Source organism: Pseudorasbora parva, chromosome 21, assembly GCF_024679245.1.
Source record: "Pseudorasbora parva isolate DD20220531a chromosome 21, ASM2467924v1, whole genome shotgun sequence".
Taxonomy (NCBI): domain Eukaryota; kingdom Metazoa; phylum Chordata; class Actinopteri; order Cypriniformes; family Gobionidae; genus Pseudorasbora; species Pseudorasbora parva.
Window position 1 is genome coordinate 19,038,985 of NC_090192.1, and position 20,225 is coordinate 19,059,209.

The window sequence follows — 20,225 nt, forward strand, 5'->3', positions numbered from 1 at the left end:
TGGAAGGCAGAAACCCCAAGCGGCTGTGGCTTAAACAGGCCGACCTTAAACATGCCTTTCTTTTCTTTCTCCTGCTTTTCCTTCAGCATCTTATGTTCTTTGTAGCAATGTGACCTGCGTAAACAAAAGATGTGATTGGCCCGACAAGAGTTTGGCGTTTACAGCTCAGAACTGTATTGAGAGTTGCTAGACGACACTCAAGGGCAAATTAGATTTGCTGCCGCTATGGTGCTTCTAGATTTTTAATGACCAGAGTCAGGGCCTTGGTTTAACTCCTCATACGAAGGACTGTGCTTGTTACATTATAGAGTCCCAGTCACTATACTGGGGCGTTAGGACCCACACAGACCACAGGGTGAGCGCCCCCTGCTGGCCTCACTAACATTTTTAATTTTATTTACTATATAATTGGTTTATTGTATTTCTGTATTACGTCGCGTGAGTAAACATGACTTTTTTTTCTTTTTGACCCTCAAACTTTTGAACAGTAGTGTACATATGAAAAGGTTTCTAAACTGAATGACGTGGTTTTACCTGTAGCTGCTCTGGTTTTGGTGGAAGTCAGAGCTTTGGAGCTGTTCTTCTTCATTACATTCCAAAAAACATACTGCATGTTGCTCTGTCTGTTATGCTTTGGAATGATTCAGAATGGTAAGCCTCTTGCTGAGGATAAAAGTCAAGGTGGATGACCCTGACCAGATGTCCGGATATAATCATACATTCTGCCTGTTTGTATGATGCAATTAGCACATAATTCTTCCCAAGCCACATAAGGTAATCATTTTTTTTTAAATCATAGAACATTCATTTTGCAGGCTAACAACTAATAAATCATCAAATTACTTGTGACACTAAATTATAAGTATGATATTTATTATAAACCAGAATCAAGTACTTTTTAGGCTGAATGAAAGCTGGAATAATAATAATAATAGTTAAGGAAAATCTGGATCAGATATGTTTCATGCAACCCTTGTCTTAATCAGCATGAGGCAGTCAGAGGCTTGAAATCTATATCGAGCAAACAACATTTAATGAAATTGTAAATTTATTTTTAAGTAATGTGTGTTAAACCACAATTATGATGAAATTTAAAATAAGAGAAACAAATATAACTCAACAGATTCCTTTTTGAATTTCATCCTAATTGTATCTGTAAGTGATAAAACAAATCTGAACAATGGGAATGAAACAAAAGAGAGGAAATCTGATGGATATTAAACATAATATGTACATACAAACAAATGAAAATAGGTAATTACAGTAAAATTCAGATTTTATAATTAATTACAAGGAAGCAACCACATTTCTGTATAGATTAAATAAAAATCTAAAAAATTGCATGATGTGAAAAATCTTTTTTTTTTTACAATGCAATTATTGCATTACACTGATGCTGTCAGAAAAACCTGAACAGTTGACAGTTTTAGTGTAGTGAAGTAGTCCATGCCCATCATATCTCCTCAGTCCAAGAAAAATATATTATTGAATTGTGTTGCGCACAGCCTTTTCACTTCCTCTGTAACACAATTAGAAGTTTGGTGAGAGTTTTTAAAAAACTGTGATTAAATGTTAAAGGGTTAGTTCACACAAAAATGAAATTGATATCATTAATGACTCACCCTAATGTTTTTCCACACCTGTAAGACCTCTATTCATCTTCGGAACACAGTTTAAGATATTTTATATTTATTCCGACAGCGTATCTAAGTGTGTGCACACTATACTGTCCATGTCCAGAAAGGGAATAAAAACATAATCAAAATAGTCCATATGTGACATCAGTGGGTTAGTTAGAATCTCTTGAAGCATCAAAAATACATTTTTGTCCAAAAATAACAAAAACTACGACTTTATTCAGCATTGTCTTCTCTTCCGCATTTTCAAACCTCAAATAAAGATTCAAACGGTTGTGAATCAGAGTATTGATTCCTGATTTGGATCACGTGTCAAACTGCTGAAATCACGTGACATTGGCGATCCGAATCATGAATCAATAAGCTGATTCATGACCTTTTGAATCTTTATTTGAGGTTTAAAAACAAACGCAGAAGGGAAGACAATGCTGAATAAAGTCACAGTTTTTGTTATTTTTACCAACTGATGTCACATATGGACTACTTTGATGATGTTTTTATTACCTTTCTGGACATGGACAGTAAAGTGTGCCTACACTTAGATACACTCTTGGACTACATGTAAAATATCTTAAACTGTGTTCCGAAGATGAATGGCGGTCTTATGGGTGTTAAAACAACATTAGGGTGAGTCATTAATGACATCAATTTCATTTTTGGGTAAACTAACCCTTTAACTGGTAGATTTGAAACAATCTCACACCATTATAGAAATTAGGAAATTTAGCATACCATTCACTTCAATGAGGTTGGCGTTCTTCTGGTTCAAAATGACATATAACTCCCTCTGATCAGACTTTTTTCCAACAACCCAGTAGTCAGTCATCGCTTTAACAATGATTTCCTCGTCCTCATCCACCCTACAAAACATGCACAGACATTTGCTTATTTTATTCACTAACCATACACATGCACACATTTTTTATGGGATATCTGTGTACAGACACTTTCAAAAACAAATCATGATTCATGCATAACTTTTGTACTAAATTTTGATTCATGCTGAAACCACACAAACGCAAAACATAACTTTTGGTTACAATGTAACTTTATACGAAAATCTTGAAGAAATCTGTATTAAAAAAGGCCAACAAATACAATTCTGACAACACTTAAAACTATAATCCAAGTTATTCAACTAAATATACAAATAAAATGTATTTATTAGATCTTATTTAATTCTATAGTACTGGTCTGCCAACATTGTTGCTATATGATAATTTAAAATAAGCTGATAACATCACAGTTATCTCCAGAGCGGCTGTACAGCTGAATCAAATTTTGCTGCAATATTGTCCTGTTTAACACTGTGAAGCAGCTTTGAAACAATCAGCATTGTAAACGTGCCATAGAAATAAAGCTGATTGATTGATTGAAACCTATATAAAATTTGTCCTTCTCAATCCACCAAAATGAGGTTTCTTGGTACAACAGAAATCCAAAACTTACTCAAGCTGGACAATGGCTTTCTTCTAGACCTGCTGTTCAGCCAAAACAATCTTTGTTGCATTAATTTCCTATAATTACTATCAAGCTGCTTAAAAAAGCACTATATAAATGAAGGTGACTTAACTTTTCAACATTGATGATAAATCAAAAATGTTTTCTAACAGCAGATTATTAGAATGCTTGATAAAGGATAATGTGACACTGAAGAATGGATTCATGATGCTGAAAATTTAGCTTTGCCAACACATAAAAAGTTAGTTTTTTTAGGTGGAAGTTATTATGTGCGTACGAATATGAATAAACCATGCAATTAGTAAGTAAGTAAGCAAGTATATTTTATTTATTAAGCACATTTAAATTCAGCTTACACTGACCAAAGCGCTGTACAAAACAATCATAAAAAAATAAAAATAATAATAATAATAAGAAGAAAATTAGAATTAGAAAAGTTGCTAAGCTAAAAATTAATAAGCAGGAAATGCTAAAACGTAAAGATGCGTCTTGAGTCTAGATTTAAAGACAGAAACAGAAGGAGCACACTTAAATGTCAGATGGCAACTGATTCCATAATCGTGGAGCAGCAACTGCAAAGACTCTGTCACCTTTCATTTTTTGTCTTGACCGTGGGACATATAAGAGAGCTTTCAGGCAGAAAAATAGAATGGAAAGAGATGATCGGATACCATCAATCTTTTCAGTAAAAAAAACTAGAAAATCTCACACAGATATCAGGAGATGGTTCAACTTCGAAAGAGAGGGATTAATAATCAAATTTATAGTACTAAACAAGATTTTAGGTGTATGAGAGTTTAGTAATAATATTATTATTTATAGTAATAAAATTAAGTATTTAGCAATACAATTATTAGTCATTGAGAGCCACTTTATAACAATACAATACACACTGAGGTTCATTTTTTGTCATATACATCTTTTTATGCCGTTTACATTTTCACTCACCAATAGCTTTGTCGATATTGCAGACAAATGTCCAAAATCTAAGGCAAAATAGTCTGAGAGAAACGCTGATGCTTTGCAGATGCTCGCGAGACATTTGTGGTGATTTTTCATTACATTGTATGGTTTGTTACGAGGCAGCGCAATTATAAAGATGAATCTATAATCCCACCCACTTTGAAGCGGTATTAAACTGCAGTGGAAACGCAAACCAAGCAAAAGTTAAGCGAGCCGAGCCAAGTCAATTGCGTTTGGACTAAAAATGACATCAGCGATGACCTACAGCCAATGAGAGAGCAAGATACAGGGCGAAGGGAGGTTCAAGGGAGAAGTCATAGATCTGCAACAGAACATCAGCAAGAAACCATTATCTCCTTCATACTCTTCATCATTGCAAATATAACACGCACAGATCACTTGGATCCCAAGCTTTTTGAGGTCTATCATTTTAATAGGAAGAAATTCAGTCTTGCACAAGAACTCCTGTCGCGTGTGATCTTACATTATATTCTGTAACACTTCTTGTGTGTTTGGTTGTAAAATGTATACCAAACAGAGGTCTCCGCGATTATTCCTATTGAAATGTAGTGTAATGTGTGACCCCTGTTACCGATCGTATGATGTGCACACAACAGCACCTAAATGGTACCTTAGACAATCGTGTAAGTGTGAGAAGAACCTGATCCGACGATTTTAAAAAAGTGCAGTGTGTACCTAGCCTGGTCTTACCAGACTCTTGAACATAGAGTCTGGCCACTCTCCATTGACAAGCATTTACTTCTGCGAAGGCAGGTACTCTGTTGAAGTTTAAAACTATTGGATCTGCCATAACCAATCGCTAACGTTTGGTCGTGACGTATGTCATTCGCCCTTCGCCTGTTTCACACATGGAAATCCGTCAAAATAAATGTGCACTTGTGCATGCCACCTCAGTGATAAAACTATAGGATAAAACCTAAACCTCTTGCATTCGGATTGTGATTTATTCACGCCACGGTGGAGGGGAGAGTTTTTTTGGATCGGGATCGCACCACTCACGTAACATGATTGTATGCTGTAAATAAAATGTCATATGGTTTGTATGATAATAAATGCTGCTATAAATAACGGACCAATTCAAATGTTTACGTGCTTTTATTTTAATTAGTTTGAGCGGTGATGAAATATATTGCTCTTGTAAATACTTGCCAGCATTTTAAAGCAATACAAGTCTAGAAATGCATCCAAATAACAGCAAAGTGCAACCATATGGTGTTCTGCAGTGGTCAAAAATGATTATAAACAGTGAATTTTGAAGTGATATATTCTTGAAAACTCAGAGATGTGGATTCGAACAGCTAATCACCACATGACCTTGGTGTTTAACAAAAGCAGTAGGTAATTCGGCCGGAGATTTTTACACGGGTGGTGGGAAACGGACGGCAATTAAATCACTGACTTGCCCCTGTAAATGATGGTAATACATTTCGACCCCACAAGAAACAATTACCGTCCGAATAGGGCTTCAGCAAACTCCTTCACAACTAACGAAGCGAGCTGGAAAATCAAAGTTTCCCCGAATTCACCCTGTTGGGGAGGAGGGCCACAAAAGATTGTTATTGCTCCGGCTTTAACTTCTGGATATTCGGCAGCGGTGCCATAACGGAATGAATGGTCTCTTCACCGCCATTACTGAACTACAACTCAAACTAGCGCACAACATCAACGTCATCGTCCTCAGCCACTCCCTCCGTTCTGATTGGACCGGTAAAAATTTGTTCGGAAAAAACCTACGAATATACCGCATTCACACACGTAGTTCTGAAGGAAAATGAAAATTGAGCCAGGCTAGTGTGTACCCAGCATTATTGCTAAATACTTTTACAAAATACAATTCAAACATACAATGACTTCAATAAACCAATGGCACCGTTTACCGTGCAAAATCGCAGTTGATATCTCCAAGGATTTTCATGAGGTCCGGATGGACAGAGGTGAGGGACACACTGGCCGTCTTGCGCATGTGGATGGTGCTTTTCTCAGCCAAGTTCATGTGGTTGAAGTAGATGAATTTAAACTGAGGTTCCTTCTCTGGCCTACAACAAAAGATTTTAGAGGATCATTGAAGCTCAGCTACAGTATTCTTAGTGCAACCCTCATAGTGCAACATGCATGGAAGAATAAAAGCAGTTATGTTTCCTTAAACTGTGATAAGCAGCATGTAAGTTGATATGAGGGATTGTACCACACAAAACAATACTGTGCACCACGCAGGGCTCGGGTAAGATAAGGACACACCGTTTAGATATGATTAATGGATTAGCTCCGGTAACTGCTACTGGAAGAGAGATGATACAGTGGAATGCATGAGAGTGAAAGCCTTGTCTATATTTCTGAATGGTTACCTAGGTCACAGGATGACCCAGTCATTTAAGATTGATGCATGTCTGAGCAATGAAGCAGGTCTCATTTGAAAGAGTTGCAATGATAGTTGAAGGGGGTCCATGGCCGCTTCAATCTATATTCGACACCTTAACCAATGGTCTCATTCAATAGTCTCTTCGTCTCTTCCTGCAAGCTGCCAAATATTTGATTAGATGTCATCCTTTTGCATAATAAATTAATTGAATGAGTTATGAGATTTACTTATAGAATTATATGTTGCTTTTATTTAATTGTACTTTTTATTTTTATATATATGTATAAGCTTTTTAGTTTACTGTTCATCTTCCATCACTAGAGAATAATGGTGAATATTGTCTGTACCTCTAAAAGTGAAAGTACATGCTATCAGTATGTTTTGGGAAAGTTTCTGGTGAGAGCTAGAGCTCGACCAAGTCCAACCTTGAAGACACTGTATCTGTAGCTGTCTCTCATTTCGGAAGGCTGCGTCCTCCGGAGGTCGCATTTGAAGGCTGCATGCGTTACAAGGCTGTCTCATTTCAATAAAGTGAGAAGGACACTCCAAATGCGACCTGCGAATGCGCCCTTCTTTCACAGGAATTCGGAATGTGCATGTGGTGTATCCTTCGCTGCTGCAGATAACCCACAATTCTTTGCATCACCATTAACAACCGTTATATTTTATAATATAAGAAAAATCGGCACCACCGCCATGCAAGCGTAGATGTGGTGTTTAAATGTAATTATTACTTTTAAGCTTGTTTTTGTTTTTTAAGCTGCATTACCTGAAACAGACAGCTGTGTTAAACAGGATTACAAGTGTTTAGTGCTTTTTAAACGTTTAGAACGGTACATTGCTGTCAAGACAAGAAACATTTCATAGGCATTTTCAAGTTATGAATAAGTTTTATTTATATAACTGGCGTGAGAGCAACAAAGCTGAACGCGCTGGCATAGCAACGTGATACTTCCTGCCTGTGTGTCCTACAAAAGACGTCTCGTTTAATTCTGATTGAGGACACTCCGTATACTGCATCCTACGCAGGATGTGTGCTCTGGAGGACGCAGCCTTCAAAATTTTACAAAATGAGACATAGCTTGTGTGTGCGCGCTAGTATTATTTGTTACAGATCAGTATTGGAGGTGGCAATATGGGAGATTGGCATCCTAACTGGCGTCCTAGAGAGATTGACTTTTTGTTCTAGAAGAGCTGGCACCTAGCCAAGCATCTGCAGCATGAACAATGGAGATACAATATACTGCCAAACGTTTTGGGATGTCTGCCTCTACATGCACATGAAATTTAAAGACATCCCAATCTTAATCCATAGAGTTTAATAAGGAGTTGGCCCACCATTTGCAGCTATGACAGCTATAACAGTGTCAAATCTTCTGGGAAAGCTTTACACAAGGTTTAGGAGTGTGCTTATGGGAATTTTTGACCATTCTTCTAGAAGTGTATTTGTGAAGTCCGGCACTGATGTTGGACAAGAAGGCCTGGCTCACAGTCTCCGCTCTAATTCATCCCAAAGGAATTCTAATGGGTTGAAGTCATGACTCTGTGCAGGCCAGTCAAGTTCCTCCGCATCAAACTCACTCATCCATGTCTTTATGGACCTTGCTTTGTGCACTGGTGTGCAGTCAGGTTGGAATAGGAAAGAGCCATCCCTTAAAGGGTTAGTTCACCCAAAAATGAAATTTCTTTCATTAATGACTCACCCCAATGTTGTTCCACACCCGTAAGACCTCTGTTCATCCTCGGAACACAGTTTAAGATATTTTAGATTTAGTCCGAGGCCTTTCTGTCCTTTGAATGTAAGTGTATGCGCACTTGCTGTCCATGTCCAGAAGGTACTGAAAACATCTTCAAAGTAGTCCATATGTGACATCAGTTGGTTAGTTAGACTATTTTGAAGCATCGACAATACATTTTGGTCCAAAAATAACAAACACTTCTGAATAAAGTCGTTCAGATAAAATATCTTAAACTGTGTTCCAAGGATGAACAGAGGTCTTACGGGTGTGGAACAACATTGGGGTGAGTCATTAATGGAAGAAATTTCATTTTTGGGTGAACTAACCCTTTAACGGTTCTCACAAAGTTGGGAGCATGAACTATTCCAAAATGTCTTGATATGCTTAAGCATTAAAAGTTCCTTTCACTGAAACTAAGGGGCCAAGACAAACCCCCTAACAGTTAACTGTGGAATATTTAGTAGGTAGGACATTTCACAAATGGACTTATTGCAAAGATGGCAACCTATCACGGTACCACGCTTGAATTCACTGAGCTCTTGAGAGCGACCCATTCTTTCACAAATATTTGTAGAAGCAGTCTGCATGCCTAGGTGCTTGATTTTATACACCTGTGGCCATGGAAATGATTGGAACACCTGAATTCAAAGATTCGGAGGGGTCTCCCAATACTTTTGGCAATTCTTCACTAAAAATTCTTCTATTTATTATAACTCTTGACTCCAGGTCTTCATTCATTTAACTGTAAATTCCCCTACACAGCTCACCATACATATCAATATTTCAAAGTGCTGCAAGCAATATTTTTGAACCACATATAAAATGTCTCTACTTCTTAACAGATGTTAATCAATAATAACTGATAAAAGCGAGTGTATGCATTGAAGTGAAGCTCTGGAGTAGTACTGACCCTGATATCCTCCTGTTGACATTGTACTGCTCACATATGTCAGACGCCAGTAGGGTGAGTTGGGGACCAACCAGGTTGTCTAGTTGCTCACAAAACTCACGACTCAAATCCACTGCCGCTATGGGCACAGAGGAAAGCAGAGTTTGAGAGAACAGTTACCATTTGACTTATTTTCTGATAATATGAGAAGTCAACCATTAGCTTCAAAAGACACTTACCATTTACCATGAAGCATACAGCTGCACTCATTGCCTAGATAAGAAATAACATTTATTTAAAATGTGAACTAGCTTTTCTTAAATTAAAAAACTGTCTATGTCCCTCTAACAATGAAAATATTGAATATTGAACACTTACTGTTCAGGTTCTTAAAGAAAACTTATGACATTGTCAATGGAAATGGAGTCAATGTTGCTATATTTTTTACTTAAAATGACCAACATTACATTTTTTTTCTTTTATTAGTTCAGTGTTTGTGTCAGTTTGCCCAGGTGTAATAAATTAATTAACAAAAACAATAATAGATTAACATATAATAACAATAATAATAATAATTATTTTATTACTATATTACATTTAATAATTTACAAAAGCCAGTTTATTCATTTATTAATAATAAATAATTAAAAACATGGATGTAAGATAATTAATCAAGATCATGGTTAGTTCATTAATTAAATTGCTTAAAGTTTGAGTATTTCTCTCACCTTGTAGACAATCAAATGTAGCTCCTCATAATTGTCCTCTGTGTTCACAAATATCTTAGGAAATCTGAATTTTGCATCTGGATCTTTAAGATTTGCTGGTCCAGTTAAAAATCTGTTTTCATAACATAAGACGTCAGTACAACTCTGAATATTTCACTCAAATACAAATATTCACACGAAGTCCACAATCCTATATAAATGCCTCATTCATTCATTCAATCCACAAATATCTCTTTCAAATGATGAATAATCTGTGATTGTCTCCAAGGCCTCTGAATAGGTGCCAAGTCACAGGTCTCGGTCAGTTGCTACCAGCAACCCTGTCCTGTTAACAGGCTTCATGAGTCACAGTCGACCCTCTGAAGAGTGTTTTCTCATTACCCACATTACACACTATAGACACACCAACAAAGAAACTGAAAATGATTCATCAATCACTCCTTGACCGATCTCAGGAGAATAATCTATAAATCTTATTGCCATCAGTCAAACACGAGCCCATTGTGCCATCATCCACTCGTTGAACAATCAGATTGGCTTGTGTAAACTCTGTTAGGCTCATTGTTTTCTCTTTGCCACCAAAGCAATTAAATTACCCTTGTGCAATCTGATATGTGGCAGTGTTGGTTGATCTGTGTTGTCTTAGCGCTGCGCTTGGCTTGGCTGCGTATGTTCCCAAAGCATGGAGCCCAAGCAGACAGGCAGAAGGCCAAGAGCCTGCTGTTCCAGCCCTGAACTCAGGAGGAAATATTTGGATACTTGCCTCCCATAGTGCAACAGATTCCCAGCCACCTCTGGCCTGAGTGGAGAGTCTCTTCCTGCAAGCTGCCAAATGTTTGCGCACACACACACACACACACACACACACACACACACACACACACACACACACACACACACACACACCTCATTAACACAGCTGTAGATGGCACAAGATTTTGGAGCACATTTCAAAAATCATACAGTGAATGATTACTGCATGACATCAGGTTACATTTGATCCCACTATATATTCAACGGAATTTTAGAATAACTTAATTATTTCATACATAATAGTAAGTTGATTTACAACTCTGCATACATACAGCAAGACACAAAAGAATATACTAATAGGCCAGAGACTAGAAACTGGATTTTTTTGGTTGGATTTGCAGTAATAATCAGATTTTTAATTTAAATATATAATTAAATGAAATACGCACTACTGTTCAAAAGTTTGCAGGACAGACAAAAAAAGAAAGAAATGTATAGTTTTATTCAGTATGGACAGATTCAATTGAACAAAAGTGACAAATAAAGGCATATTATATTGTTACAAAAGATATTGAAATTCAAATAAATGCTGTTCTTTTAAACATCCTTTTCATCAAGAATCCAGTTTCTTGAGCACCAAATCAGAAAATTAAAGTGATTTCTGAAGGATCATATGATAACAGGAATAAATTACAGTTCAAAATATATTTATATAGAAAACTATATAAAACGAATGAATATAAAATATTGTAATAATATTTCAGAATATTACTGTTTTTACTTTGATTAAATAAATGCAGGCTTGGCGAGCACAATAGACTTATTTCAAGCACAAAAGAAGTTGAGCCTAAACTTTTAAACAGTAGTATATAACAATTCACACAAATAATACTATTTGCCAATAAAAAAACTTGATAAAAAGACAGACAGGAGATTAAAAACCTTTGAAAAAGTTATTATATTAAGATTATAAGATTACAATTTAGTTTAAAAACATTGAAATGCACCCGTAATACCTACCGTATTAAAACGGGTTAAAAGGGAAACTGACTAAAATGGCCTTTCTATTCATGTCTCACCTCAGGTTCAGTGTGCCGCGGGAACAGTGAGGTTGTCAGGTATTTGTAGAGAATGCGCATGTCTTCCTGCTCTAGACCACTCCTACAAAATACAGCACAGAACATAAGACTAAAACTCAGACAAACTTACTCATTCAAACATAAGAAATCATTTTAAATCTGTTTAAATATCTTGTGTCTTACTAAACTTAGTAGCTGGTAATATGTTATCAATGAGATGCTTTCACTTAAACTGGTAATAAGACAAACAATATTTAACAGGCTTAAAGACAGGCACTTCTGTGAAAGCAGTTTTTGAAAACAAGATATGAAAGTCATTTTAATAAAGAGGATTAAAAGTCATATTTTAAGTCTATCTGGATCCCTGTGCCAGACAGTATGTGATTAAGAAGCTTTGGCTGTCCCTGCAGGTTCATCTCTTTCATACTTCATGTCCTCTACAGCACTCAGTTATTTAAGGTAAACCCTCATTCATGTCACACATTTGCAGTGGGACTGATGTTTATGAAGGTTTAAGGGAAAATTATTTTTTAATGTTAACTATAGTCCACCTAAAAAAATCTCAAATATGTGATTTGAATATTGACACATTCACAACCATTTTGATGCTTGACAGCCCCTTATCATTATTCACTTTCAATGTATGGAAAAGAGCAGTATGAACATTCAGCTAAATATCCTCTTTTGTATTCCACATAAGAAATGGAACGGCATAAGGGTGATTAAAGGGATTTTTCACCCAAAATAAAACTTCTGTAATCTTTTAAAGTCCCCCTTTTATGCCATTTTAAAGGTTCCTAATTTGTTTTGGAGGTTTCCAACAATAGTTTTAATATATCCATGGTCAAAGAACACTTGACACTATGAATATTTTTGTAATATACATTGTACATCACCTAATTTTTCTAAGAAATTAAAATGCTTCGTTCGAAGGGTCAGTCTTTCTAAACCCTCCCTTTCCGAGAGCCTACTCTGCTCTGATTGGTTAGATGGCCCAGTCTGTTATGATTGGTCTACCAGTTTCATAAGGGAAACTAAATGCCTAATACCATATCTGAATTTCAGCTCTGGATGCTTTATCAGCATTTGATACACAATGATATGAACGATGGTGTCAGTTTTTCCATATCAATTCCAGCATGACCATTCTTTTTTTGAAGTGCATGCAAAGTGGATTCGCAGAGCTGAATCAGAGCAGTATTTTAGGGCGGGTCAAAGTAGATGTTCTTCACGGAAAGCAGGGGGTGAGACTGGAATTGCTGACCATTCATTTCAGCAGTTGAGAATCGATTCTTTCTTTTAGGAGACTAACTTTATTTGTTGTGCACTTTTGGTCTTTAACACTTTGCAGACATTTTACATTCAAAAACCATGAAATGTAATATTTGAAAAAGCATTATAGGGGAACTTGTGAGGTGTGTATAGGTTGACATTCACCAGATCAGCTGATCGTTGTACAGGAAGGCTGTGTATTTGACCAGACTGAGGCTCTCTTCTACTTTATTGACAAAAGATTGGATCTTCAAGTAGGTCATCTTGTCCAGAGGAAAAAAGCTGATTCCCCCAAACACATCCAGCAGGTCACATGACTGGAGATGAAGCGTCTGCAGGTACTAAGACAGAGAAGACAACCACAATTTAAACACTGCATTTAAAAATATATACATTTTTAAAAAATAGCAATTACTTTCTAATATATAATTCCATAATTACCAGACAAAAGAAAAAAAACTGTATAGATAAGAACAGTACTGTATCAGGTCCAAAAGAAACTGTACGACAACACTATGACCGCAAACATGGATGAAATTACCAAAGCGTCCCTGATAAGGCTGACGTAATGTAATCTGACAACTTGACGTGCTGAGATGCAACTCTGGTGTGACTTTGCACAGCAGTCAGTGACATTTAACCTAAGGCACAAATTGCACTTTCACTGAGAGCTTCAGGGCACAGCATGGGTTAGGGAGGGGTGACGCGGAGGGTTTCCCTTGACCGAAGCTGAATTATTTAGACAGGTGAGTAAGCATGATGCCCTCAGCAAGGAAATCTGAACCGAAGAACCAATAAGACAAACATGGACAAATGAGATCGTTGGGCCTGCTGTTCATATACATCATATGCCTCACATTGTCTATTTGCAAATATGTTGAATCTGACACCAGAAATAAAGCATCACACATCCCCTAAATTTTGAACTATTGCAGATTTTCTCTTTGCTTATCTGCAGGAATTTTATTTTAAAAGTCAAAGGATCAGTGATGTCCTTGAGAAGTCTGGCAAACAAGCTCACATTGCAGGACAACAATACGGCTATGAAGAAACTAAAGAGCACAATATTCAAAACCTAAAATTGATGGTTATCCCTTAAGAGGTACATATGCATGCACAACACAGACCAAAGGTATACACCGTCTACCTTTTATCTGATTGAAGGATTGAGTTCTCTTAATTAATACTTTATTTACCCTGTAAAAGAACTTTTCAAGCTTTTGGGTGAGCAGTTCTACTCCACCAGCCTCAAATGCCCTGCTGAATGTGCCGTTGAAGAGCTAAAAAAAACAACAACAAAAAACTGTTAAAAAAATTCGCTGTTTGCTTTAAGGAGAAAGCAACATAAATAAGTAGGAAATAATAGACTGCACCGTATTTACCTTATACATGCTGTAGCACTGTTGTAATACAGACCCATAAACTGAATCCTAGAAAACAAAGACAGGCAAAACTTAGTCTACACTACAACAAAGTCTAAAATAACAACCAAAAATGTAGTCAGTAAGATTGTTTTTGAAAGAAATCTCTTATACTCATCAATGCTGCATTTATCTCATTATTAATACAGTTAAATATAACTGCGAAACATTCTATATCATTTTTCTTTTATAAAAATACTGCTAAGTAGAATTTTCAGCAGTCACTTTCTAATATGCTTCTAATAGGCTTATATGGATGTTTAAAACAGTTGCTGATTAAAATATTTGTAGAAACCATAAGTTTACGTTTTGTTGATTAATAAAACAAAAACAGCAATTATTTTAGCATCATTTTTTTAAACAATGTAAAGGTATTTAATGTCACCTCAGATCAGCTGTATGCATCCTTGATAAATAAAAGTATTCATTATTTATTTATTTTTTTAAATCTTACTGACTCTAGTCTGAACATTAATCTTTCTGTATCAAGGGTGTGTTAAAAACATTCCACATATTACTTACAATAATCTCTTCCTCTTGGTATTCTACAGTGGGTGGTTTACCATCTTTGTTGGGTTTTTCAACCATTGGATTCCGTACAACCTTGACAGAGGAATTCAAAAGGTGAATTCAGCTGCACTGTGTCAGGCTAGTTTGGTTTTATTCTAAAGTTCTTTTGTTTGGCTTTTAAATTGAAACTAAATCCAGTAGCAGTTTTAACATTAAGTGACATGGCATCTGATGCACAGAAGCCAATGGCACGTCGCTATGCTTATTGGCACATCCGGTCTTCATTGGCATGTGTCAGTGAATAGTGCCATGTGTCACTTAAAACTTGTTACATGTGCCAGTGGATAGTGGCATGTGCTTCTGACAGTCGTGAAACACTAACACTGAGTCGCGGAACATGTCGCGGTATGTTGGGACACCTCCAGTAGTGACTTACAAATTACTTGAACGGCTATACTGATGTAATTTTGACACAAAACTCTAAACATAGCCTAGTTTAGTGATATTTTAACACTGGTCAGCGCAATTTCTTGAAAATATTTTGTATTTTTGCAAATATATATATATATATATATATATATATATATATATATATATTATATATATATACATATACATATATACATATATACATACATACATACATACATACATATATATATATTTTTTTTTATATTAAAGCTAGATGAGAATCTTGCACTGGCCAGTGTTACACTTTACTGACACCTACCAGCAAGCCTGCAGCATCATGCAATAATAAAGGTTTACAGTAATGGTTTATTCATAGTGACCCATAACAGATTTATTTCATGTCTTTCCTAGAATTGTCAAAATTATGTCAGTATAGCTGCTCAACTCAGGCCCAGTTCCAGAATCAAATCACTGAGGCTGCTTCTAAAATTACTGAGGGTGCTCTAGTAAAGTGCAGATAGGCTAAGCAACGGCTCCACCATAGCAGTATGTACAGTGATAAATGCATGATTATTTATTTACAAGTATTTACAATAATTGGAATTTCAAAAATATTTTGCTACAAATTGTCTATTAATCTATTAGTCTGCCTTTACATTGCATTAACACATTACTAGTCTTTACATATCTTCCTGAGAACCAGAAAAAAAGGTTTTGTGAATTTACATTTGTTTTTTCCAGGGCATGATTGTTTGGAGCATTAAAAAAAACTAATTGATTGATATATATCATATACTATATACTATACTATATATATATATATATATATATATACATATTATTTTTTTTATTCCTATGTTATATGATATATCCTCTGCTCTGTAGAGGACACCAGAACACATTTATTGAGAAAACTAAAGGACATGAATATAGACAAACAATAGGATTTTTGTTTTCATTCACCAATCATTTTTTTTGCTAAAGTTTTTAAAGTATCAGTTTTTAAATATCCAAACTTTGTATAAAGATGATTCACAATGTTATGAAAGATACATAATAATTTGATATATTTACTTTATGCAATATGTGTGTAAAAACATGGCCATAATGCCATTCCTATTCTAGGCAATGCATCTATACACTGTATCTAATTTTCGTCAACAATAAATCTCTTACTTACATCGTGTCTTGACTTTGTTTGTTAATGAGAGGTTTCGTGAGCCTGCATTAATGCTGCCTTCACGTGGTATCAGAAATTTAATTCCGACTTCTGAAATCATGATAAGCTCACTGCATTCAAGTTTCATTGCATTCAATGTGAGGGCGTTCATTTTACCTAAGAAACTCGTATTTACGATAATCATGAAGCACGTGAAGGTAGCATAACTCAGCACTGAATAAAAACTCTGGCGTTTTGAGCGGTGAGATTCTGATCGCGTTCGAGAAATCAAAAAATATATCTGTGATTGGCTACATTACTCACCTCATCAAAAACTTGCTGTAAATAGATGCATTTGAAACTGCCAAATCTGTTTCGCCAATATTATTACAGTATCAACCGAGGGTGCTTTTGCTTGTGTTTGAGGGTGCTTAGTACCCTCTAGCACCCCCGTAGAACAGGGCCTGGCTCAACTCATCTGTCAGTCACTACTGGAGGTGTCACAACATACTGCGGCATGTTCCACGACTCAGTGTTAGTGTTTTGAAACTATGTCAATGGCACATGCCACTATCCACTGGCACATGTCACAAGTTTTAAGTGCTTCTGTGTCACAATGTTAAAACCGCCTCTCATTAAATCTCTACAAAACAAAACTGATAGATGTACCATAACCATCCAGTAATTATCCTCTGGCTCATGGAAAAACTGTCTGTTCTTCTGAGTGTGGAGGGATTTGGCTGGTTTGGTTGGACAGAAGGTTCTGTAAATAAGAAAATATCTGTCAATCATGTCTAATAAAAGTTGTTCACCACTCTTTATACCATTATTGGTGCTAACCTGGTGAACTGAACGATGGCCTCACAGAGTCCAACATTGCGAATCTTTTCGTTCTTCTCTATTTCGATTGGGTGGTAAAACAAGATTTTATTTTCCTCCTACAAAGCACAATAACAGCTCTATAAACATATGATAAACATATAATAACCAAAACATGACTTCTACCTGCATTTGTTCACTTTTCAGTTTACTATCAAGCCCACAGTAAACATTTGCTGTTTTTAGACTTTTACACTTTCTGTGGTCTCAGATTCCATGTCAGCCTAACCATGAAGAATCAAACAACTCTATGTAGTTTTGCAAAAACAATATTGTTTGGACTACTTACCTCCCCCTCACGTGGTCCAAATTTAGGATTATAGATGAAGAAACTGAGCAAAGATGGTGTGTACTGTTTCTCTTGCATTCCAGATGCCATTCTTGGGCTTATAAGAAGATGATATAAGGCAGGAATAGAAAGCAGATCATTAAAACACCACGTAAAATAATTCATATTTAGACCCTATTAGGCATCACTGATGAAAATACCTGATCATCAGCATTAGTGGAGTCTACAGTTCCTTCTTTTTTCATTGACTATGGAGTGCATGCCTTTGACCTGTGAACAGAACACACTTTTTTCAGATGGTCATCCACACCTCCAAAGGAACATAATATATGAGTATATGTATGTTCATGTATGTATGTTCATGGCAGCACTTTATGTAATATTTTATGTACCATGTTATTCTCACATGGTTCAAGCTTTTGCACCAGTTTAATTTAATTAAACCCGTCTAATTCAATTATCGAGTTTAAGATTGTTGTGATTAAGATAAACTTCAAATAAACTGTGAAGAACCGCTGCTGACAAGAAACTTAGTTGCATCTTTGATTAATGAACAAGAGAAACAGACAATAATTAAATTACAGATTTAATAATTCTGATAAAAACAGAAAATAATTATTATGTATGTGATTTTTTCATAACTGAGGCAAAAAAGGGAACCAAAGGCAAGAGAAGGTGGTTAGACAAATTATCCAATTTCTTACAATAGTTCTAGACCGTATTACTTTTTACATGTACCTTGGACAATTTTTTTTTTTTTTTTTTTTTTTTTTTTTTTTTTACATAACTTAATTTAATTATTTAGTTAGAGTGTTTTAAACGCGAATAAAATGCCTTTTTATTTTCTAGTTTTTAAAACGCCTGCTGGCAAGGAAGTAATTTGCTAGAAACATGACATATGAAATTTAAACATTTATAACGGAGGCAAATAAACATAAAAGGAACCAAAAGCATCTCATTTTCCTTGGAGAGTGACGGTGGTCAGACAAATTAGCACATTACTTACAAGGTAGCTGGATAGCTGCAGCATTAATCCAAAAAAGCGCAAACTATCAGAAAGGGTGTTCGGCCAATTTGTGCTTACCTTTTACAGCATGACAACTGAAACAAAGTGTTTTATTTGCTATCTCATCAGGGAAAACAGAGCTGAAATGTACTTCCTGCTCTTGACAGTCGCCTGTGTGTTACATTTGGATCCGCTCGGGTAGATTTACATCCGCTGTGCAAACATAGTTCCGTCTAACTCCTGGGACTTAGTATTTAAAACATTTTGAATAGTTTGCCTACTCAAGAAAGCTGTTATAAAGTCATTTAGACTCACATAAGATTAAGACTAGTAATGCCATAGCCCTGTCATAGTAATGTTCCTATTTTGAGTGTCTTTTTAAAAAGTTGTTTCTTTAACATATCTTTCATTTAAAAAATCTGAAATAATAACACAGGCCTATTTTATATATTAACGAAAAGCATTATATTATTATAGTCTCACACAAATATTTTGTGCACCCAGTGCTCCAGTTTGCTTAAAATGGCCACTTTTTCAGGTATTTGATTTTTAGCCTAACTGCTTTATAACTGCTTATAATACAGAGCTGCCAACTCGCACGCATTGGCCGTGAGACACACGCATTTGATTGGTTTCACACGCCACACCCTTGATTTCTCACGCTGAAGTGTCAACCCTGTCGGTCAAATGCCTGAAAGATAAGTTTATCTATAGATCTACCTGAGCCACTCGTAATCGATAAGTTATGCTTTCGGTGAGGGGGTTCAAGATAAATGTGCAACTAAATAAGTGTAGCGCGACCAAAAGCTACATTCCGTTTTGAGTTCTGACGAGAACGAGCAATGAGCGAAGCGCGAAAGCGTCTCTAGCTAACTATGGTCGCAAGTTCCATCATTAACGTTAAACGAGTTGGTGTTTCCCGAAACATTGTTCCAACAAACGTTTGCAAACTGCATCACAAAGTTGGTTGGAATGACAGCTCTCGACCTGTGATTAGAAGCAGAGTTTCTTGGTTTCATGACATGTGGACTTAAATGTCCATTTTTTAACGAAACAATTCGTAACGAAAATAAATAGTCAAGCAATGCGCACGCGGTTCTCAAAACTCAGAGCGGTTCTGTTTGCGCTTCATCACTGCATGTGCTGTGAGTAACCTGCATCTTACTTCAGCCTAATCCTGACTCCTGAGTATCTCATTTAAGTTGCATACATTTTGTTCTTGCACTGATGTTAAATTTGTAGCCATTTTGCACTTTTACAGACAGTTTGAGATATAGGCTATATTTCAGAATTTTGTGCAATAATTCTGACAGTTTTTCCCATTGAAATGACTGGGAAAAAGTGTTCCAATAAACCCGAATTCACCCCATACTCTGTGAAATCATAATTACATTGCATTATGTTGCTTGGAACCCCAAATATTACAACATTCTTCATTAACAGTTATTTAGTTATTTGTAACAATCTCATTGTAAAAAAAGAAGAAGAATAAAGTAGTTTCAATATAGCTACTTTTTGAAAGTAGTGTAGCTACTTTTTCATAAGGGTAGCTTGAATGTAACTTAACTACTTAAAGTAGTTTTACAAACATTTTTTTTAGATCAGCCACAGCAAAAAAAAGAGCCGCACAACAGACAGGACAGACATAT

The 20,225-nt window shown here is 35.9% G+C and overlaps 1 protein-coding gene across 1 annotated transcript; it reads right to left on the reverse strand.

The window, feature by feature from the left end:
- Positions 1 to 856: 856 nt before the first annotated feature.
- On the reverse strand, positions 857 to 18,792 carry ccz1 (CCZ1 homolog, vacuolar protein trafficking and biogenesis associated). Its single transcript, XM_067429880.1, has 17 exons — positions 18,655 to 18,792; positions 17,771 to 17,840; positions 17,571 to 17,667; positions 17,243 to 17,340; positions 17,072 to 17,165; positions 14,845 to 14,925; positions 14,284 to 14,331; positions 14,098 to 14,181; positions 13,067 to 13,242; positions 11,630 to 11,711; positions 10,561 to 10,622; positions 9,798 to 9,909; positions 9,309 to 9,342; positions 9,091 to 9,208; positions 5,960 to 6,118; positions 2,370 to 2,497; positions 857 to 1,519 (listed from the first exon to the last, which is right to left on the reverse strand). The coding sequence occupies exons 2-17, from the start codon at positions 17,782 to 17,784 to the stop codon at positions 1,464 to 1,466; spliced, it is 1,443 nt and encodes a 480-aa protein (XP_067285981.1). The 5' UTR covers positions 17,785 to 17,840; positions 18,655 to 18,792; the 3' UTR covers positions 857 to 1,463.
- Between the last annotated feature and the right edge of the window lie 1,433 nt (positions 18,793 to 20,225).